The following is a 23,929-nucleotide window of genomic DNA, read 5'->3' as shown; positions in this document are numbered from 1 at the left end:
GGACAGGGAGAGCTCGCTAGTAGAAAGTGAGTTACTGTCCAGCCTCTCATGAGCAATTACGGTCCATGTGTAAGTCAATGAATGGATCACTTAGCATTGATTAGATAGAGGTGCAGCAGCACTACCTCGTCTCTCTCAAATAAAGACGGACTTGGTGAAGATGCCCCCCCTCCACACACACACACACACACACACACACACACACACACACACACACACACACACACTCAAATACACACAGGCTTGACTTTTTCTGTGATTGTAATGATGCTCAGTAATGAGACTGTGTTTGATGTCTGTGTGTGAGAGAGATAATGAGACAATGCTGAGGTGACAGTGACCCTGTTAGAGAGAAACTCAGGAAAAACACTCAGTGTTTGTGTCTGAAGCTTCCTTAATGAGAATGGAGAGCAGTCATTAAATTGGGCTTGCGGCCCATCACACAAACACAAACACATATGCTTGCGTAGCATTGTCTGCCAGTAATCAGCCACCTTCACTCATCTTACGCCATCATTCGTCCTCTAACAGGAGCTATTGTAGCTTTTGCTCGATATCATCAAGGAGCAAGAACTTTAATGAGCCTATCCTCACATCTAGGCTCACCTCTGGGCTTTAGCACTCATGCAGTATAAAATATTCCAGCAAATTTTCCTGCTTGTTATCCCGTAGACTTACATTCAAATTTAGCAGAACACCAAGCAAAAATCCAGTCTTGGTTTGTTTCCTTTTTTTGTAGATTCATAGTGTTTCTTTGAAGTGCTTCAAAAACAGAGCAGTTAATTTTCAAGCCGTATGTTTCATTGCATTTACATCACTGTCCCTGCACAAGTATGGTTTTGAAAAGGGTACTATCAGCCAGTCAGCATCATTTCTTTTTACTGGTAACCATCATTTATCATTTATCATCACTTTCTACTGAAAAATATAGTCACTGACTCAGGTTACTTTCCTAGAAAGTGTAGATGGCACACCAGAACTCGTACTTCCAAACCCTACCGACATGAACGGGGCCAATACTAACAATTCTTTCAATTCTTATAATATCTCCATCTCTCAAAGCCTCTAATTATGTTTATATTCTTTTCCTTGACAATTTTATGATCATCTTTGACACTGGACATTATTTGAAGATTTTAAAAGTAGTAATACGGAAGCGGGATGGAGCTATATGTTAATGTGCAGACTAAAGGTAAAAGCTTGAGAGTTTGAGATTATCAGAATCTGGTGGCTCTCTGTTCACCCCTTGGTGCAAACACACTGATCTCAGAAGCTCCTTGAAGAGGATAATAAAGTAAAATGCACAGCAGATTCTTTGTTATATCTTCACAAAGCCAGAGATCTGTAGATTTAAAGCAGGGAAGTGATTTCTGATCCACTTGAACAAGCCAGACTGGGGTTCTGTTGAAGTGAAGAATGCGATGGCTGGGTGGCAAATAACACGATCCGTTGAACTTCTTGTTTTGAGTTTCATATTTTTGGGAGAAAGACATGCTGTGGTCTGCAGAGAAGGTGAAACATCTTAGTGAATGAAGCAAAAAAAGACATTGAGAGTCATATCTACAATTCATGAGTGAGTAATATCACCAGAAAAATATAGCATAAATGTACATATTGTCTAAAAAAGTCTGCAAAAACAAAACAACAAACAAACAAACAAACAAACAAACAAACAAACATACATTTGACCTGTGGTTTGGAAGAAATTTTCAGGGTGAAATTAAGCATCTAAATGAGCCCAGAATTGGTCTGGAATACTCTTGATGAGTATCTGCATCTCTAATCTCCTTCTACTGTTGTTCTTTTACTTCTGGAAGCATCTCGAGTGAAGGCCACTAATTGGACAACGGGGTCATCTCTTTTCTGTTTTCACACTGCCATGAAATTCTCTTCATGAGTGCGAGTCTGAGTGACTGCTGGCATCTTGTTTCCATGTCCAGGTACTCCAGAAAGTCTGGCTGAGAAAGAGAGGCAGCTTTCAACAATGATCACGCAGTTGATTAGCCTGAGAGAGCAGCTCCTGGCTGCCCACGACGAGCAGAAGAAGCTGGCAGCCTCGCAGATGGAGAAGCAGCGGCAGCAAATGGAGCTGGCTCGACAGCAGCAAGAACAAGTGAGCTCTCTCCCTCCCTGTCTTTCTGTCTTGTTCACTTTTTCATCTCTTACCTCTGATCAATACATCCTGTGCCAGACCTTCTCTCATCTCAATGTTTTGAACTGAGTTTCATCCTTTTAACCTTAACATCTTTTCACAGCGTTATTATTCACTGTGCAACACTAATTTATTGTGAACTAACCGTCCTCATTCAATCGGCGAGTCGATTCAGAAATATCGAGAATAAAAATGTAATTACTCAGCTTTTCAATGAAAGGAAGAAATCGAATTAATATAATATTATTCTGTCCTAATGCTGAATGTATACGACCTTGCACATGGCTTTCGCCTCAAATTTCACTCAGCATATGAGGAAGAATAAGCAATTTATTTCTGGTTCATAATTGATAGAATTTATAGTATTTTTTTTAAAGAAAGCAGAAGCTCTAAGACATCCCTATTAGATCAATCTCAGCATGAAATCAGAGGCACAAATCAGGCAAATGAGGCATATTAAAGAAATCAGCAGATTAACACAGCTCATGAACTGCTTTAATGACAGAGGCAGCATCGAGGGGAAAGGATCCGTTCCCAACTCTTTCATTTTTTTTTCATAATAATTAGCCCACAGAAATCCTATTCAATACATTACATAGATTAATAGGCATATCTTGATGTCAAATCGTCTGCCTGCGCTTCGGATAGATAGATGGCCTCATCTCGGATAGATGTGTTGGAAGATTCAGATGGTACTTAAAGTTTATGGGAATCGGGAGCCGCATTGTATGCTTCTGTGATTTTGGTATATTGGGATTATATTTACTGTCATGCTGGTGTGTACCAAGATGTTTCCTTTTCATTAAGGGGGGAAAGAAAATGGCAGTTATGGGCGGAGGGATGGGAGATGAGTCGAGAGAGAAATGGAAAGAGAGACATAGAGAGGGAGATGGAGAGGGAGGGAGAGGGCTACCCACCCAAAGTTAGAATGTCATTTAGCCATCCAGACACGACACAGTAATTAACTGTTGACACTCGTGAAGGAGCCGGCACAAATTAATCCTGACACATTTGCAGACGAGTGATATCTTACAGTGAACACTTTGTAATTATATTTGAAAATGAAAATTAAATGACACTTAAAACTAGGCTGTCAGGCTCAGCGAGGCACAGCGGCTCATGGGGAGTTCGGAGGAGGGGGAGGGAGAAAAGAAGTGATACATCGGGGGGGTTGCGGGTGCTCTGATAAGCCCCGCCCACTCACAAAGACCCGAGTGAGCCCACGCCTCCATTGCGTAAACATGCCAATCACGCCGCTTCGTCTTATGGTATACTGTTGCATGTCTAAGCGTAGAGGCTACGGCTTGACAATCACTGTTTAGTATGGAATTGTTTGTGTCATAAAGACCTTTAACTACAGTTTTATTACAACCAAAAGTCAAGACAAAGTCTTCTTTTCTGCTTAATTAATGATGACATCCTGCAATATGAAAAACTCATGAACAACAGTGCTAGTATTAGAAAAGTGTAGAAGAAAGACAGGCGAGCTTCTACAACACTTTCATTTCTTTGGTGTTCGGTAGGTTGGACATCATGTCTAGGAAATATAGTCCCGCCCACTGCAAACTGACCTGATTAAAATGTCAGAATCAAGAAGGTCAGGAATATCAACTTAACTCTGTTAATAAAAATTAAACTAATTGCAAATAATGGGACTAGAGATAACAAGAGGAAGTTGTGAGTGTGTTTTTTGGGTGAAATGCAGCAACCCAGATTTTTCATCGCAGCTCTGGTGCAGAACACCAGATATTAATGTGATCTTCTGAGAAATTATGCATATCAGGTGAAAATTCTAATTCAGTCCAAATTGTTTGAAACTGGTGTCACTGAATTCAGAATTGAATACAGAACAACATACTTTTTACAGAATTGAAATATGAGATCTTACAAATCAAAGATCGAACGGCTTAATTTTTAGAAAACTGCCGTAATATTCTGTATGAGGATCACGTGGTCCAAAATGGGCCTCATGAACTAATGAGATCAAATGTTTTTTCTTAATAACTTTTCTACTTATCAATATATTTATATTGAAATTGATAGGCACATAGACGGCTGTATACTGAATACAAAGTTTGAAAAATTAGTACAAATAAATTATTAAAATTAGGATTTAATTAGTATAAATTATGCTAATTAGGTAAAACGTTAAATCAGTACACTCAATAAAAAAGTAATGAAAGATTATTTCTAATCCCCTTTTTGTGCTCTGTCGGCCTTTGTATTTCTCAAAAGTCGGGCCTACTAGTGTTTATATGAAAGAATATAAATGATTATTTTGAGTAATATTCACAGCTTTCAAGGCAAACCTTGAAAAAACTGTCTGATCCACACCCAATAAACAATTCACAGAAATTCGCACTCCTGTTTCTGACATGTTTTTTTAAAACCTCATTCCAACCACTAAGATCTCAATATTTTGCATCAAAACAACTCCAGTTATATTCTAAAATAGTTATTTATTTACATGAATCAGTTCGATTTGAAAAAAAAAAAGTAGGTAAAGCTACGAAAACTCACTTCAAAGTCTCCCGTGAATCAGGACATCAAAACTAGCAGATGGAAAATGTTGCTGAATCCTTCATCAGAAACAGTGAGAGTGAGAGAACATCACTATAAAAGTGATCGGATTGATATTGACGAGTAATCCAGTGAGAAACCGATCAGGGGAGAGAGAGAGAGAGAGAGAGAGAGAGAGAGAGAGCCTGACTGCTTTCCTATGACTCAAAAAGAAAAGCACCGGCAGTTTCCCGGCGTCCCGCGAGCAGAGTTTTTACTCTGTTGTACCGACTTCAACCTGCTGTTACTCCCAAAGTACTGAACAGATCTTAACCAGATACATTTCTTTGGAAAGCAGAGATTATAAGATTTTTAATGAGAATATTCACAATATAAAATATTCAAGATTTAAGCAATGACAGGCTTGGAAACTTAGATGAGCGTCTGCATGCACAATTTTCACACCACGGCCAGCGAGCGTCTGATACGCCTAGATAAATATGCTTTGTTCAGTTGTTTACCACCGCATTATCTGATACTTTGACAAAGGTGTTAAGCTCCGCCCACTTTACAATCATGCCACGTTGTGTCATGAAAAGCTTGTTTCCTGATACATATGTCAATTAGTGATCCTTGATCATATATACTTGAGTGAAAACAAAAAAGTAGTTTTATATTTTTAAAAATATTGTTTTACGTTCATCACCAAAAATCTGTTTCATTCCTCTCTGTAATTGGTCGGATGTTACAGAGGATTAAACAATAAAGGAATGCTTTTCCAGCAAACACTTTACCTTACCTCACAGTGAAATAAACAGTTTATTCTGACATCATCCAAAGAATTATTATTATTATTATTATTATTATTATTATTATTATTATTATTATTATTATTATTATTATTATTATTTTAAATTAGATTTAGCTCAATGCAAATTTAAACATTACAATACAATACAAAGTTTACTGTCAGAATCCGGGCAATCAGCTGGTAAAGATGAATATTTATCTGTAGTGCCTCGCCTTAAAGAGGAAATGAAATCGACCGAACGAGATCAGACTGTTCGAGGCTTAAAGATGCCACGGTGTCACGGCTGATCGTTCCCGATTGTGCTTTGCGAGAGCAATAATCGAGAAATGCTTGTGCTCCACAGATCGCCAGACAGCAGCAGCAACTTCTTCAGCAGCAGCACAAAATCAATCTCCTTCAGCAGCAGATTCAGGTCAGTGTGTTTCCTTTTCGACTTTACGTGTGTTTGTGTGTTTGCATGGACGATATCACAGACACGTATTCATCACTTATATTCAAGTGTTTCAGGGATTACGTGAAAGTAGGCCTTTGGTGTTGGATCTCGTTTACTCTCTGTCCTTCATCATAACATCCTGTAACACTCATCAGTAATTAGGCTCCAGCAGCCGAGCCAGGGACACAAATATCGGCTAATAATTAACACTTGCCAATTAACGAAGAAAATGACAGCAAGAGAAAGAGTGTGACAGAGCTGAATAACACCTCGCTGTGTTTGTTGTTTGCATACCTTTTTTTCTTTGCTGAAATTGACCTCGAGGCTTTGGAAATCCCTTCGAAGCGAAACACACGGCCATGAGACACAAACTCCTGAAAGCACCGACTGCTTTTTCTCAACTACTTCTTCAACAACAACATCAAATACCTATTTTATATTATTATACAAATCATATATATATATATATATATCCATACACCTTAAAGGAATACTCCAATCTTTTTTTACTCAGACCTCGCTGTGCCATCTGCACTGTGCGAAGAAGAATTTCCATGCAGTTTCCTGCACTGAGAAATAAACACACAGCCTCCAAACTCACAGTAGTGTAAGTCTAAGGGCAGAGGATTAGAATTTGTGATAAATCGATAAAATACTTGACTATAAAATATAAATTTGACCTGCAGCCTTTACACAATAACAGAGTCCACATTCGTATGAGACAGACGTGAGAAAATCTTCCCAGAACTCTTCTTACAGACTTTTATCAAACTTTCTAACAGTTAGAAAGTAGTTCCGGTTGCTTTCCAATTTCCTGAATGTGTGATCGTATCCATACGCCATCAGAGACACACAATACAACGCAACCACATGCCACTGAGAATACTGTACACACACACACACACACACACACACACACACACACACACACACACACACACAAAATGATATCAGTTGGAGGAATTATTTGGTGCATTAAGTACATACAGTACTGAGTTTCAAGTATGTACACAAGCAGCAGTTATGGAGATACAGAGACGATAAGAAGAAGAAGAATTAAAATGCCTGTGTGTGTGTGTGTGTGTGTGTGTGTGTGTGTGTGTGTGTGTGTGTGTGTGTGTGTGTGTGTGTGTGGTATGTGTTGTTCCTTTGAGCAAGGTTAGTGGACCACCCGGTCTGAGTGCTGGACATACACAAGCTGGTCAGTGGCAGCAGTCAAGGACACACACACACACACACACACACACACACACACACACACACACACACACACACACACACACACACACACACACACACACACACACACACACACATGCGAAAGCCAAGGGCACTAAGGGTGTTAGCTGTGCCAGGAGAAGCTCAGGAGGAAAGTTCTCCTCCTCCTCCTCCCCTCTCTCTCTCTCTCTCTCTCTCTCTCTCTCTCTCAGCCAGTGGAGACAGGTACTACTTTCTCCACCTCTCCATTTCATCCCTCTTTCTCTTCCAGCACAAACCCTAATGTGGTAATGTTGTCACGGGGGGGGGGGGGGGGGGGGACAGAGAAAGAGAGAGAGAGAAAGACAGAGACAGAGAAAGAGAGACAGAGAGCGATTCAGAGACAGAGACAGACAGAGGAGAAAGATAGAGAGAGAGAAAGAAAGACAGACGGAGAGAGAGAGAGAGAGAGAGAGAGCGAGAGAGACTAGTGTTTGAGGATAAACCCCAGTGTCCATCATTCACTGTCTCACTCTCTTTTCTTTGCTCTCCATCCTTCAGCTCTCTCTTTATTTCACTGTGTGTCAGAGACCCTGGACGCGTGTCAGGAACAGTTAGTGTAGTTCAGCTTACATCTCTCTTTACATTTGTCTCTCACTTTAAACCAAACCCTGAGGCGCCCCCCCCCACCCCCTCCCCCACGCATTCCCCTTGTGTTCCCCCGGTGTCCCCCCACGTTCCCCCTACGTTCCCCTTCATCACAAAAAAATCAAAAATAAAACACACTCGAGCTCTCTGTGACCTTCAGAGGCTCTGTACAACTGTACACTGTTTCAGATCTTCACTCACTCCCACCGCCTTCCTGTTTTTTTTCTTTCCACGCACTTCCTACTCTGATGTGTCGGGACAAAAAAAGCAAAACACGTGTTTGATTTTCACAGCCCGGCGTCGAGTGGCGAGATTTAAAGGGAGACACTGAAACCTCTTTCAAGTTCACTTTCTCTGGAGAAAGAGCTCTCTATCACCCACCTGAACTGATCAAGAACACACACACACACACACACACACACACACACACACACACACACACACACACACACACACACACACACCTGACATCTGTCAGAAAAGTGTGAAAACAACAACCCAATATTCCACTTTTCCGTGTATCTGTATGTCCTTATGGCCCTTGAAATAAATAAATAAATAAATAAATAAATAAATAAATCTGACACCGATATTAAACCTTCACCAGAATATTCTTGGTAAATATAATGAGCGGTGACATGCTGCTGGATTATAGAAATGATGTGAAAGTATGTTCTGTTTATTGTTCTGATAATTATTCCTTATGAATAAACAGAATGAAAAAACACACAGGAAGGACAATACACCAGTTATAATCAGGTTATAACATCATATTAAAGTCATGCGTCTATAACTGACGCTTGTATGAACACTTGTTATTTATATCGGAGAGACACGCAGAGACGATATCATTCCGTTTTAAACAGAAATAAATAAAGCATTGATCTGTTGCCAATTTAATTTGTTATTAATAATACTTAATAAAAGCATTTTTGTAATTAATAATAATAATTCTATCATTATAACAATGATTTATTAATATGCAATAGAAAGAAAGAAAGAAAGAAAGAAAGAAAGAAAGAAAGCTAATGTGTTCAAAGACATGTAGATGAGGTAAAATACCCAGCCACTGGGTTTGTAAAAGACGGTGCATACTGAGTGCCGCTCTCAAGCCCAGACAGATTTGAAGGCCCAGTGTGAGATGAGCATGAGCTGAACTGGTTATTAACCTTCTGAAAATAAAGTCAGTTATTATTCTCGATCCGTTTTCTGACTCTTTTGTGGTTGTAACATTGATAATGTTTTTTTTTTTCATTTTCAAAGTACCAAGAAAAAGTTTTCTAAGTTTGATATTCAGAAAGAGAGGATTAAAAGAGACAAGAGAAGACGGGAAGGATGATTAGAAGGAGGAGGAGGAGGAGGAGGAGGAGCAAGGTCACTAATGCAGTTCACTGGAAGTCTGTTTTCATTCGATGCTGTTCTTAAAAACTGCCCAGGGTTCAGAAACATACACACTTTTACTACTGTGAATTCATTAGTGCTGAAAACAAGTGAACTGGTCTTAAAGGTGTGTGTGTGTGTGTGTGTGTGTGTGTGTGTGTGTGTGTGTGTGTGTGTGTGTGTGTGTGAGAGAGAGAGAGAGAGAGAGAGAGAGAGAGAGAGAGAGATGACTGTTTTGGCTGAAGTGACAGTGATTTCTCCTGTTTGGGTGATTATTGATTATTAATTATTGATGTCATCTTTAGTAAACTGGAAATGACCCAGGAACTGAAATCCAGCCTTCAGGAATCTAATAAAAGAGATTTGAAAGAAAGAAAGAAAGAAAGAAAGAAAGAAAGAAAGAAAGAAAGAAAGAAAGAAAGAAAGAGCATTCTGAAAGAAAAAGACACTACTGTTTTTTGTCCCTTGGGATAACAGCGTGTTTGGATTTCACTGCGACATGATGTGATCACATCAGCAACGTTCCCTTCCTCACCCATCACTCCCTTTAATCATTTATTTAAACTCAAAATCGTCATTCAGTCCTTCACTCACATCACCTCCAGCCGAACAGAATGAATTTTGACAAGGGTCAAACCCCGAGCTGTGAGCCAAACAGATCCGGTTTTCTTTCTGTGACATGAATAAAGTCAGATAAAACCCATAGAGCAGAACCAGAGGCTTGGTGTTTATCGTCGTTCCTGGTGCCGATGTGAGCGCAGTGAGACGAGGGGAACCAATCAGCTTCCGGCAAAGCTGTTTCGGAAAACACCATCTCCATCAAACAGTTCCACTGGCTTTAGTTTAATTTTTATTTCCTATTATAGCAGTGAGTTACTGAGATACGGAGTTTGAACTGGAGTGGATGGATGATGGAGAACATCAACATGATCAGCAGGTGATCCATCCATCCATTCATTATCTGTAGCCGCTTTATCCTGTTCTACAGGGTCGCAGGCAAGCTGGAGCCTATCCCAGCAGACTACGGGCGAAAGGCGGGGTACACCCTGGACAAGTCGCCAGGTCATCACAGGGCTGACACATAGACACAGACAACCATTCACACCTACGCTCAATTTAGAGTCACCAGTTAACCTAACCTGCATGTCTTTGGACTGTGGGGGAAACCGGAGCACCCGGAGGAAACCCACGCGGACACGGGGAGAACATGCAAACTCCGCACAGAAAGGCCCTCGCCGGCCACGGGGCTCGAACCCGGACCTTCTTGCTGTGAGGCGACAGCGCTAACCACTACACCACCGTGCTGATCAGCAGGCGATGAAAGGACTTATTAAAATGGCTCTGAAAGCTGTTTCACAAACGTCTTTCTCACGAAAATGTGATTGTCTTAAAAAAGTTTCTTTTCTGTTATTATTATTATTATTAAGTTTTATTGAGTTATTTTTAATTCATTTATTTAATATCATCACAGCTGCTGCATGGAGCTTATAAAATATGTATTATATACTTGTAAAATTCTCACTTGATTGATTTGTTCAGCTGTTGAGTTCTGGAATCTGATTGGTCAGAAGGTGCTGATTTATTTTCTCTAACAGCAGCTCTGATAATAATTATCATTTCCATAGTTACAGCTCAGACATGTTGTTCTTTAATTAATAATTAATAAAAAAACACTTGTCATTGTCAAATCGCTGCGGTGTAAGAGGAATTAAAACACTCAGGGATGTGCTGTTGTACAAAAATCAACGATTTGCTAGTAAGAGAAAATCCATTGTTAATGAATTTACTGTAACTGCATGATGCAGAGTGATTTATTCCTTATTTCATTTTCTTTAATGTCAAGTTCCTGGTGCTAGAGTGGGATAAGGTTCAGGTGCTGTAGGTCTATGTGGGAATGTAGTATGTGTGTGTGTGTGTGTGTGTGTGTGTGTGTGTGTGTGTGTGTGTGTGTGTGTGTGTGTGTGTGTGTGTGTGTGCGCAGCTGTTTGCTCCAGCTGCGTTAGTCTCAGGTTGATTTAGACTTTAGGCCTGGAGTCTCTGACTGGCACAGCGCCAGACATTCCTGCACGCCGGGGCTGGTACGGTGCGATCCAAGGCAAGGTGAGGCGACACGCGCACAAAGAACGAACACACACACACACACACGCAAGAAGTATACCACATACGTTTAGCTGGATCTTATCTTCATGAGCTTGTAGCCTTGAGTCACACCATCATAACACCTCTCTCTCTCTCTCTCTCTCTCTCTCTCACGCACACACACACACACACACACACACACACACGCACACACACACCCCGTAGGGTTATTAGTGATCACGTCTCACTCACATGTGAACACAGATGCTGTTTGTTCAGGCTGTTGTGTTTAAAACACCTCTCCTGTATCTCAGTCGCCGTATTCGACTCTCCTGTGACTCACACTGCTGTTTTATTATTTATTTTCTGCCTTGTTTTGTCTTTCACATCCTCCTCGACTCCCACTCTTCTTCTCCTCTTCCTGCAACTCGTCCTGTCCTCTTCATGTCACTAACGGTTGTTTCGTCTCCTCTTAACAGAAACCTTCTTCAGTTTTGGGATCTAACGATACACTACGTTTGTGTTTCTGGCATCGTTATGAAATTAGAAACCTTAATGTGCGTAGAAACCTGAATTTTTAATCTTTAAATGTTGAAGTTCTTACCATTTTAACCTTATCTGTGTTACTGTGATACTATGTGTGTATATCCACACATTAAGGAGGAAATATTAGATACAGAATAAAACAAATATAATCAATAATTATTCACAATTCTACATGCATTATGGACTCTGTAGATTAAAAGAATACGGAGTTGAGAAAGGGAGTAATGTTCAAGAAAAAAGTTCAGAATTTCTGAGACTAAAGTTGTAAATTTATGAGAAATATTTAATAGTTATTCCTCAAAATTGAGTCGTCCATGAGCTGATAGCTATAATCCATGTATGATGAGATGGAGTGGAATAACTGTTTTATTCTGTCCACATTCACTGGATTTTGAGGAAGAGAGCATTTTTAAATTTATTTTTTGCAAATTCAATAAATAAAAACTTTATACAAAATGTCCGACAAAATCATTTCCTCTTCGAATGTAAACAAATCGGCGAAATGACAGGAGCAATTTGTGAAAAATGCGATAATAATAATTATTGAACAATAAAAGAAAGAAACGTTCTTACCATCAAATACTGTAATTCCATATTTTGATGTTTGTTTGTTTTTTTTGGGGGGGGGGTTCATCTTCTTCTTCTTCTTTAGGGTTTTTTGGTGGTTGGCAAACCAACTTAAAGGTGCATTACTGCCACCAACTGGGCTGGAGTGTGGAACAGGAGATACTGGGGGAAAAAATTCTATATATATATGTAATGTTACCTATTTATGTTTCTTTTCAGTACTTGTTTTCGAGTCAAGTTTTTTATTTCGTCCTCAGTTGGTTCAGCAACACGATCTGCTGTTTTGTTTTTCTCTACTCACGGTGTATGAGCTGATATCCTAGTAGTAGAGTAGCCAATCAGAGCACATGACTGCTCATATCCAGTGAATGTGGAGAGAATAAACTCAGATATTCTCTGAGATAACAATCACATGCTACCTGGCTGCAGTGCATTCGGGGTAATGTAGTTGACATTCTCTCAATGTGACTGTGGTGTGACAGCGTTAATCTGATCTTGCAAAGTGAAGCGATTTGGTTCCTTGACAAACAAACAAACAAACAAACAAACAAACAAACAAACAAATAAATCACTATTTTCACTGTTTTTTTTCTTGTAAAGTTGAAACATTTCACTCTCTGAATTTCTGAATTTTTTTTCTTGCAAATTTCTGGCTTTATAATCTCAGAAAATATCTGTGTGTGTGTGTGTGTGTGTGTGTGTGTGTGTGTGTGTGTGTGTGTGTGTGTTTTTTCTCGTGAATTTACAACTTTAATCTCAGAAATTCTGAGTTTTTTTCCCTCAAAATATCACCCCTTCTCTCAGCTACATATTCCATTTATTTATTTATTCATTTATTTAAATGTAAAATGGCCCTAATATACGTCATATTAACACAGATAAGGTTAAAATGGGAAGAACTTCAACATTTAATGATGAAAAATCATAATGAAGATACAATATTAAACCCTTTGGTGACTGACCCCTTGAAAATGGTTCCTCCAGGAACCATGACATTTCAGTTGTCAAGACAACGGAAAAACTAAAATACAAATACAAATACAAGAGCATTTTGTTTTGTGCACAAGAGCATTGTGACGTATCTTTCTGTTTTTGTATTTTAGTTTTTCCGTTGTCTTGACAACTGAAACGTCATAGTTCCTGGAGGAACCATTTTCAAGGGGTCAGTCACCAAAGGGTTAATTAACAACAACATGAATGAAATAATAATAGAATGAAGGGTATAGAGAGGTATAGGTCTCTGCATAGAACCTTTGGACAAACCAGAGAACCCTTGGCTTCTAGATGTGACCAATAAACTTCTAGGGTTAATATATATATATATATATATATATATATATATATATATATATATATATATATATATATATATATATATATAAGTTGGGACAAAGTACAAATTGTAAATAAAAATGGAATGCAATAATTTACAAATCTCAAAAACTGATATTGTATTCACAATAGAACATAGACAACATATCAAATGTCGAAAGTGAGACATTTTGAAATTTCATGCCAAATATTGGCTCATTTGAAATTTCATGACAGCAACACATCTCAAAAAAGTTGGGACAGGGGCAATAAGAGGCTGGAAAAGTTAAAGGTACAAAAAAGGAACAGCTGGAGGACCAAATTGCAACTCATTAGGTCAATTGGCAATAGGTCATTAACATGACTGGGTATAAAAAGAGCATCTTAGCCCATGTTTACATTAGACCGTATCAGCGGATCATCAGATTAACGTTTTTAAAACGATTAGTGTGCACACAGCAACGCCAATACACGATTTGCGTGCACACAGCAACACCAATACACGGATACGCTCGGCTCCGCAGGCATCCTGCGCTCCAAATCACTCCGCCCTGAACAGCGAGTGCCCTCTGGAGGGTGCGCACTCCGGCCCTGCGCAGCTCACAGAGCGCGCGAGTGAAGTGCACGAGCAGTGATTCGGGACTGAGCCGCTGTGTGTGTGATCCCAGCGCATATCACTTACCACTTGCAAGTGGAAGGATGGCAAGCCTAAAGACAATCATAACTACACAATGGGCAGTATTTGCATCAGTATTTGCAGTATTTTCATACTTTTATACTCTTTAATGAAAGGTGATACAAGGTGGAAGTCCGCGCCGTTTTTCAGCAGTCGCGTCACATGACCAACGCCAGCGAATCAGGAAGGTGGATGTCACAGTGACGTTGTCCAATGACGATGCCAGCTAGAGCTCAGCACAGCGTATCCGCGTATCCTCAATGTTTACACAGCACCGGAGCTGACACGATCTGGATTGAATACGTAGACCCTGGCGGATTCCCGTTTCCCGGCGTTTCCAGGCGGTTTAATGTAAACGGACAGTGCATCCGCGAAGAAAACGAGACAGATACGGTCTAATGTAAACTTGGCCTTGGAGTGGCAGCGGCTCTCAGAAGTAAAGATGGGAAGAGGATCACCAATCCCCCTAATTCTGCGCCGACAAATAGTGGAGCAATATCAGAAAGGAGTTCGACAGTGTAAAATTGCAAAGAGTTTGAACATATCATCATCTACAGTGCATAATATCATCAAAAGATTCAGAGAATCTGGAAGAATCTCTGTGCGTAAGGGTCAAGGCCGGAAAACCATACTGGGTGCCTGTGATCTTCGGGCCCTTAGACGGCACTGCATCACATACAGGCATGCTTCTGTATTGGAAATCACAAAATGGGCTCAGGAATATTTCCAGAGAACATTATCTGTGAACACAATTCACCGTGCCATCCGCCGTTGCCAGCTAAAACTCTATAGTTCAAAGAAGAAGCCGTATCTAAACACGATCCAGAAGCGTAGACGTCTTCTCTGGGCCAAGGCTCATTTAAAATGGACTGTGGCAAAGTGGAAAACTGTTCTGTGATCAGACGAATCAAAATTTGAAGTTCTTTATGGAAATCAGGGACGCCGTGTCATTCGGACTAAAGAGGAGAAGGACGACCCGAGTTGTTATCAGCGCTCAGTTCAGAAGCCTGCATCTCTGATGGTATGGGGTTGCATTAGTGCGTGTGGCATGGGCAGCTTACACATCTGGAAAGACATCATCAATGCTGAAAGGTATATCCAGGTTCTAGAGCAACATATGCTCCCATCCAGACGACGTCTCTTTCAGGGAAGACCTTGCATTTTCCAACATGACAATGACAAACCACATACTGCATCAATTACAGCATCATGGCTGCGTAGAAGAAGGGTCCGGGTACTGAACTGGCCAGTCCAGATCTTTCACCCATAGAAAACATTTGGTGCATCATAAAACGGAAGATACGACAAAAAAGACCTAAGACAGTTGAGCAACTAGAATCCTACATTAGACAAGAATGGGTTAACATTCCTATCCCTAAACTTGAGCAACTTGTCTCCTCAGTCCCCAGACGTTTACAGACTGTTGTAAAGAGAAAAGGGGATGTCTCACAGTGGGAAACATGGCCTTGTCCCAACTTTTTTGAGATGTGTTGTCTTCATGAAATTTAAAATCACCTAATTTTTCTCTTTAAATGATACATTTTCTCAGTTTAAACATTTGATATGTCATCTATGTTCTATTCTGAATAAAATATGGAATTTTGAAACTTCCACATCATTGCATTCCGTTTTTATTTACAATTTGTGCTTTGTCCCAACTTTTTTGGAATCGGGGTTGTATATATAAAACAGCTGTACATGACATTACTTGGTTGCACTGTCCACCATCATTAAAGTAAGCAAACAAACAAGTAAATACTTTCACAAGATGTTTCACAAATAGAATTCTCATGTGTTTTTATTTTTTGAGGTTTTTTTTTTCCCACCTGCAATTTCTGAGGCATGCACTGTATATACACCCATACACCCCACCCCCACCCCCAGGACCCCAGACCCCGGTGGATTCCCCGGACACCACTTTGATGATCGTAACTACGTGACATAATTGATGACATCACAGAAAGGATGGTTTGTTTCACAATTTCCGCGTCTGCGCTCTTTGTCTCTGTCATAGTTCGAGAGAAAATTGTTGTCAGTGCTCACTTCAAAGCAGGGAAAGCTTCCCTCTCATGTGGTTTTAAATGGTGTGGGGGAGCAGCAGGGGGCTTCCAGGGGTTAAATGATAATAGCTGCACACACGCGACCCCCCAGATAAAAGATTCGTTTTAATTATACAGAACTAACCACCTCCACGCCGGTGCCAGACAGACTGCAATAAAAATAAAGAGAATCTCGGCAGACCTGTCTGTGTGTGTGTGTGTGTGTGTGTGTGTGTGTACATGTACCTCTGTCTATATGCAAGTATTGTTAACAGACTGAGGGGCCAGTTGGAATGGAGGGCCTCCAGGACATGGCTTTGTTCCTGTGAGCTGACAGGCATATGTCTGTGTGTGTGTGTGTGTGTGTGTGTGTGTGTGTGTGTGAGAGGTTGATCTCTCTCATATGTCTGCCATTTCCTCAGGCCCGCTGGGAGAAGGCTGCCCTGAGAGAACGGTTGAGTCGTGAGAGAGGGACAGGAAGTTGGAGCAGAGGTCAGATGAAAGGGTTAATCAGAGACAGCTTTCTGCACTCGACACACAACAAAGACACGACAATAAAAATAAAAATAAAAAATCCAAGAAATACAACGTCGTGCTCAGATATAACCAAATTGTACACGGTACACGTTCCAGGAGATACTACATGACGTGAGCTTAGCGTACAACATCAAGCTAACCTACATGCGACAAACGCCAACACTGCGGCAAATTATTCAAGTCAACTCAAGTTTATTTGTATAGCGCTTTTAACAGTAGACATTGTCGCAAAGCAGCTTTACAGAATTTGAACGACTTAAAACATGAGCTAATTTTATCCCTAATCTATCCCCAATGATGAAGCCTGTGGCGACGGTGGCAAGGAAAAACTCCCTCAGACGACATGAGGACGAAACCTCGAGAGGAACCAGACTCAAAAGGGAACCCATCCTCATTTGGGTGACAACAGACAGCATGACTATAACATTAACAGTTTTAACATGAAGACAGTTTCGTTGATGTTATAAACTCTTCATTGATGGAAACTTGAGTGCAAAACTGTTCATGACAACTGCAGTCCTAAAGTTAGCAAGTCCACTGTAGCCCTCAGCCATAAAAGCATTACTGTAAGAGTCCAGAGCGTCCTCCAAGTGTGACTTTCAATTATTCTCGTTCGGCAAGAAGAAAAAAAATTGCCGATATTGCAAGCTGCATTAAAATAACAGCTAGAAAATATCCAGTGTGTTGTTTTTACAGATCTGCCATCGAAAGCGAGGGACTCCATCTCAATAAAAAACTAAAATGTACTTAAATCTTACAGAAGTACATTTCCTGATGTGAAACAAAACTCGTTCACTTTCATGCTAAGTCTATGACATCTACGCTAACTCATCTAGCTAGCTTCATCTTCTAGTGTTATGTTTTTTTTATATATTCTATCACTACCTCTTGTCGCTTGTATATTGCGCTAGCCGGGTGCTAACCTGTTAACCTATGGCAACTGTCAATCAACTAAAGATACAGAAAGACACGCCCATTAGTGACCAAAGTAGAGCAAACGTAAAGCTGTATCGAATTTTAATCAGATTTTCAGGCGTCATGAGAAGCCTCAACGTCTCTGGAGACAATGTGACATCTCCTGATGCACCAAGCTACAGGTCTACAACGCTGTGGTTTTGTCTGTGCTGCTCTATGGCACAGAGACCTGGCCTCTCAGCAAGACCTTGGCCTCCCAAGTTCTCGGCTTCAAGACCCAATCCCTCAGGACCATTAAGGGGGTGTGCGTTGATATGACTGTGTCTCCAGTGAGGAGCTCTGCCAGAGGACAAACCAACCAAATGTCCTCTACACCATCGTTGGCTTGGACACGTCCTGTGCTGCTCAGATGACCGCCCCACGAGAGAAATTTACGAGTTTGATCTGCCAGCGGTGGGATGGATACGCCCTTGCAGCTGACCATGCACCCTTTGGAACAATGTCGTTTGTCAAAACCTCCAGCAGAGAAATTTGAGACTGGGGGAGGTCTTGGAGTCCGGTGGCACTGGCGGGCTCACCGCCATGCTGGCATGAGGTTGAGGAGGAGGGGGTTTAATCCGAAGTTATGAAGCTAGTCCTATACAGTGTTTTGTTTAGCACTTGGTTTGTTTGTTATTCAGTGTTTATTACTCTGCATATGTTTGTTAATAATGGTTATATGTCATAAATGTTTTAGCATCATTTTGGCCTTGATACAAGTGTGATATTAAAATGTGAGACAGTATTATAAGTGTTGGACATGTTAAAGACATGCTGGATTATGTTTTGGTTTTGAACTCACTGGCACCCGTCATGTCATGCGTCATGAATTTGTTATAATGCGTTATGAATGTGTTTATAGTTCCTTATATGGCAATCATTATTAATAAATTCCACTACACCTCAAGTTGGCCTTGTGGTTAGCGAGTCTGCGTCACGACTGGGAGATCGTGAGTTCTACTCACAGTCAGGTTGTACCAAAGGCCATCGTTAAAATGGCACCTGCTGCCATTTGGTGAGGCATGTCATAATACAGATGTGAGCAGGGAGTCAAACTCTCATGGTTACCAGAAGACTAACCCTGCACTGGAACCCTAGCTATGTAATAGGTGAGCCACGGAGAACGGTGCCGCCCGGTGTGCCTTGTGGCATGGGAAGGACTTTGATTTGAAATTCCAATAGAAAAGAGGTGTGGTTTATATGGTGGCCCTGAAGGGCAAATCATGATCACAATACACAATGACATTAACTTCTACCGGAAATGGGAGGAATGTGTTACTGACAAAGATCACAGCTGATTGGACGAATGCACATATTCCTTCTTCCCACGTCCTGGTTGCTTTACTGTTTGCTGGGACTGGTGCATTTCCTTCCAGTTACCTTACATTACATTACATTAATGACATTTAGCAGACACTCTTATCCAGAACGATGGACAATGCACCCAGAGCAGCCTGGGGGGCAGTTGGGGGTCAGGTGCCAAGGGCACTTCAGCCATTCCTGCTGGTCCAGGGAACTGAACCAGTGACCTTTTGGTCCCAAATCTCCTTCTGTAACCATTATGCCATGGCTTCCAGTTAAAAAGATGGATGGTGTGTTTGTCCAGTCAGTGACGATCCTTGTTGATAGTACATTCCTACTGTTTCCGGTAGAAGTTACCTTTGTTGTGTTTTTCTGTTTGTGGTTGCGCTTTGCCCTTCAGGACCACCGTAGTTTGTGATTGGAGTCGGTTATTTATTTTTATGATTGGATAGAAATAACAGGAGTGTGCTTTCAGCAAGCGTAGTGTTAGTAACAGTGTTAGAATTCACAGAGACAGTTTAACAAAGACAAGCCCTGTCTCTGTCCCTGTCCCTGTCCACCTCTGGCCCAAAGAGCCACCTAATTAAATACCCAGGCCTTTTGTGGCCCTCAAACGTGTATCTTTTCCTGAGAGAAAAGGATAGTGCGCCTTTCTTCTTTCCACCATTTGTGTCCTGCTGCGAAGCGAGGCTCCTGACGGGGCCACACAATCACGCATTGTTCAGGTGAACGCCGTTCGTGTGAGGCGGCTTCTCTGAGCTGCTAAATTAGCTCCTTGTTTTCATGCTCGGCCTGGCTGAAGGTGCTAGAATGAAAACAGAAAAAGGAAAAGCCGCTGAAAGTTTTGCTTCTTACCAATACACATTTATTTATTTAGCAGTGGATCACTTCGCTTAACAATCATATCGCTCTCCTGTTATCCGGCTGCTCTAGATGAAGCTAATTAGCGCAGCTTTGTCTTTAGCCCTGAGCAATTTGATTTGGCTTTTTAATTCAGTGAACAACGATTAAATGCAATATTTCATTACACTCGCTCACATTCGCTCAGCACCAGATAGGCTAGTGCTGAATTATTCCTTTTTTTTTTAGATAAATATAGGGGTGGCTAATTGAACAGAGATAACACTCCTAATTTGCCTCTTGTTAGATGTTTTCTGTTGTCTCCCAGCGCTCTTGTGATCTCTTATGCTAAAGTCCCTATTCATGCACCGACAATGCTGAAAACAAGCCGCTCTGGAAAAGAATGTGTTGCCAATTAGCATTGTCTGTCAAGCAAATAGAGCGTAATAAGGAAGGAAATGAGTCTGGGAGTGTGGGAATGCGTGCAGGAGAGAAAGAGATTGCTTTTTGCCCTGCACACTTTCTTTCTTTCTTTCTTTCTTTCTTTCTTTCTTTCTTTCTTTCTTTCTTTCTTTCTTTTTAACCAAAGTGCACTACATTAGCTTCTTTCCTCCTAGTAGGATTAGCGCCATAACAGTCTCATCAAATGCACTTGGCTCGAGCCCAGTGCGATGGAGCCTGAACCAGCCTCATCCTCCATTTAGAGAGAAGCTTTAGCTGATGAAGATCCCAGCACGCGAGAGCGGAGATAAAAGAAAGCGGTGACCCGACTCATTAGCCCTCTTTGATTTAATATATTGACACTTGGATACAAATAATTCCATTTAGTGCGCTCGGTTGGAGAGGTTGTGTGTGTGTGTGGGGGGGGGGTGGATTGAGTTGAAGATCAATTTAATTAGTTATGAAATGTGACTTCTTGTCAGGAAGCAGAATAAATGCTGACGTTAAATAAAGTCATGCGCAATTGGAACAATAAAGCTTTCGCAGACCCCCGTGTTAAAACTTAATGACGCACAAAAATGAGCCTAATAAGCTACAACCTCAGCAAAGAGCCGTGATGGGTTTGAAATTAAGCTAAGTGGATGGAAGCGGAACAGTTAATGTCATTTAAACTTTGTTCTAACATCAGGAGTATAAATACTGACCGAGCATTTGAGAAGAGCTAGCAGCGCCTTGCAGACATGCACACACACACACACACACACACACACACACACACACACACACCACAGAGTTACTGTTACTGTACCCAAGTGTTTTATTCCTCTTACACCACAACGATTTACCAACAATTACATTTTTATTTATTAAAGAATGGCACATCATACTTTTTTATCCATTTATAGTTGTCCCATTCTATAACTACGGGTACATTTCAAGTGTTGACTCTGTTAGTCATCGTCAACTCCGTTATCACTAAACTAGACAATCCATTAACAGAATTGATCATAACAGAGTTGACATTTTCCACCATTTTGTGTCTTAACTCCACATGGTAACTTCAAACTAGCTCCCGCACGGCATGTATAAAAACAGAATTTTATGGATTTTAATCATATTATTGTTTAAAAAAAAGAGTCAGAGGTTCACTCCAATATCACAATAACAGAGTTGATGAATAATTAATCTACTGTTCGTGTAAAATCCGCAACGTTTGGTTCAAATTAATGAAAGAAGAAACAGAACACATCTCACTGCCTTTCTGAAGTTTCTGGCCAGAGGAAGTGACATCACTCAGTGCAGGTGTCATGTGTATTATTAAACACCTTTGTGGATTTTATGTGGTTTTATAACAGAGTTAACAGAGTTGACAAGAACATTAGAACAGTAAGAAAAATATATTTTAATGACTGAAATTCCACATGATATAGAAAATAGACTTTCTATGCAATTGATTTTATAACAGTTAATAGAATGAGCCCCATAAAACAGAGTGTGAGACTGAATCACTTCCTGTTTATTGGAGTTGAATGGATGAATCAGGAGTCGAAGACAGTAATGTGGGGGGAGGGGTCGGAGTCATTTAGTTTATGTTTTATAGATAAATTGGGTCTAAAATGTACATCAAGCATCGCTATTGGTGAAAGTTTGTCATAATTTGCATTATTGTTCAACAACGGATTCAATAAAGATTTCTTTTGTGGAAAATAGCGAAAGGTTTATCTCAGAGATGCGAAATGGACCCCGACTTCTAGAACGACCAACTGATATTTAACAAGTGCGTAACTGTTCCTGTTAGCTGTCTTTCCATGAACCTGTTTAATGCTTGATTTAAAATTTTGCAAACTACAAAATCTAGTACTGGAAACACATACATGTACATTTTGAGAAAACTCTCATATCACAAAAAATGGGGTGGCACGGTGGTGTAGTGGTTAGCGCTGTCGCCTCACAGCAAGAAGGTCCTGGGTTTGAGCCCCGTGGCCGGCGAGGGCCTTTCTGTGCGGAGTTTGCATGTTCTCCCCGTGTCCGCGTGGGTTTCCTCCGGGTGCTCCGGTTTCCCCCACAGTCCAAAGACATGCAGGTTAGGTTAACTGGTGACTCTAAATTGAGCGTAGGTGTGAATGTGAGTGTGAATGGTTGTCTGTGTCTATGTGTCAGCCCTGTGATGACCTGGCGACTTGTCCAGGGTGAACCCCGCCTTTCGCCCGTAGTCAGCTGGGATAGGCTCCAGCTCGCCTGCGACCCTGTAGAACAGGATAAAGCGGCTACAGATAATGAGATGAGATGAGATCACAAAAAATGTTTTTTACATCTGCATAAGGTTGATTTCCAGACAATTCAATAATGAAATATTTTGCAAAATTGAAACGGAAACACATTTTTCACATTTAAGTCACGTGACCTGACATGAAAGGCCAATGGAAACGCTGCATTTCTGCAAAAAAGAGCGCGCTCTGTAAGAGCTATCACAAGAGGAGAAATCCAGCTTTAATTGCATAACATCACTCACAGAGCATTCACAATTGTGTTTTGTTGACTTTTTTTTTTTAAATCGCATCTATTTTGCACAAAGCTGCAGTGGAAACCTGGTTAATTACATTATACCAGCAACATATTTATAGTTATTCCATGAAATCGAGTCGTCCATGAGCTGATGGCTATAATCCATGTACGACTAGATTGAGTGGAATAACTGTTTTATTCTGTCCATATTGACTGGATTTGGGGAAACAGAGCATTTTTATTTTTTGTAAATCTGCTAAATAAAAACTTTATACAAAACATCCGACAAAATCATTTCCACTTAGAATGTAAACAAACTGGTGAAATGACAGGAGCAATTTGTGAAAAATGCGATAATAATAATTCTTGAAAAATAAAAAAAGATACGTTCTTACCATCATAAACTCCAGAAAACCTAAAGTTACAATTTCACCTCTGACTGATCCAAAGCACTGACACTGGAGACTCCTTCCATAAAAGTGTCATCTCAGATGACTGATTACATACGTTTTTAATATTCATTGTTAGCATTCAGCCTGTGAATGAGCTGTTACTATAGAAACAATAACGTAAAGAACAAGTGTGTTAATAATTAATATAAACCTCATCACTATCAGAGCTGCTGTTATAGAATGTTAATCATCACTTTTTGACCAATCACAATCCAGGATTCAACAGCGCTGTGGTTCGTCCTGTTTCACAAAAGCAGCACAGCATTAAATGTCGCTGTAAAGGTATAAAAATTGTAATCGTTGGTGAATAACTGTGGTGCAAGAGGAATAAACGACTCAGGATCGTGCGGTTGTAGGAAAATAATGTTCTTTCTGTTGGTAAGAGGAACCCTACTTCATGACACCATCGTGTAGATTAGTAAACAGATGTAACTCTGAAATCTGCAGGATCTGGTAATTAACAGCAGAGCATTGTGTCCCGACACCTCGGCAGCTAAGCTGTGCTAATGAAGGTGCTCGGCGCTTTGTCGAGGCTGTCACATGAACAGTTGCGACGTGCG

The 23,929-nt window shown here is 40.6% G+C and overlaps 1 protein-coding gene across 13 annotated transcripts in view; it reads left to right on the top strand.

Annotated features, from left to right (window-relative positions):
- Window positions 1-23,929, top strand: part of sox6 (SRY-box transcription factor 6) — a 275,016-nt gene that overhangs the window by 157,707 nt on the left and 93,380 nt on the right. For all 13 annotated transcript variants that reach the window (XR_009656643.1, XM_060940777.1, XM_060940776.1 and 10 more), the window contains 2 exons: window positions 1,941-2,113; window positions 5,806-5,874. Coding sequence is in view for 12 of the 13 variants with exons in the window: in XM_060940777.1 (XP_060796760.1) it covers window positions 1,941-2,113; window positions 5,806-5,874 (242 nt within the window). In the remaining variant the exon portion in view is untranslated. The remainder of the gene's footprint in view (window positions 1-1,940; window positions 2,114-5,805; window positions 5,875-23,929) is intronic.

Source organism: Neoarius graeffei, chromosome 15 (assembly GCF_027579695.1).
Source record: "Neoarius graeffei isolate fNeoGra1 chromosome 15, fNeoGra1.pri, whole genome shotgun sequence".
In the NCBI taxonomy this organism is placed as follows: domain Eukaryota; kingdom Metazoa; phylum Chordata; class Actinopteri; order Siluriformes; family Ariidae; genus Neoarius; species Neoarius graeffei.
The sequence above is the reverse complement of the archived record's forward strand: the minus strand, read 5'-3'. Positions and strand labels throughout refer to the sequence as shown.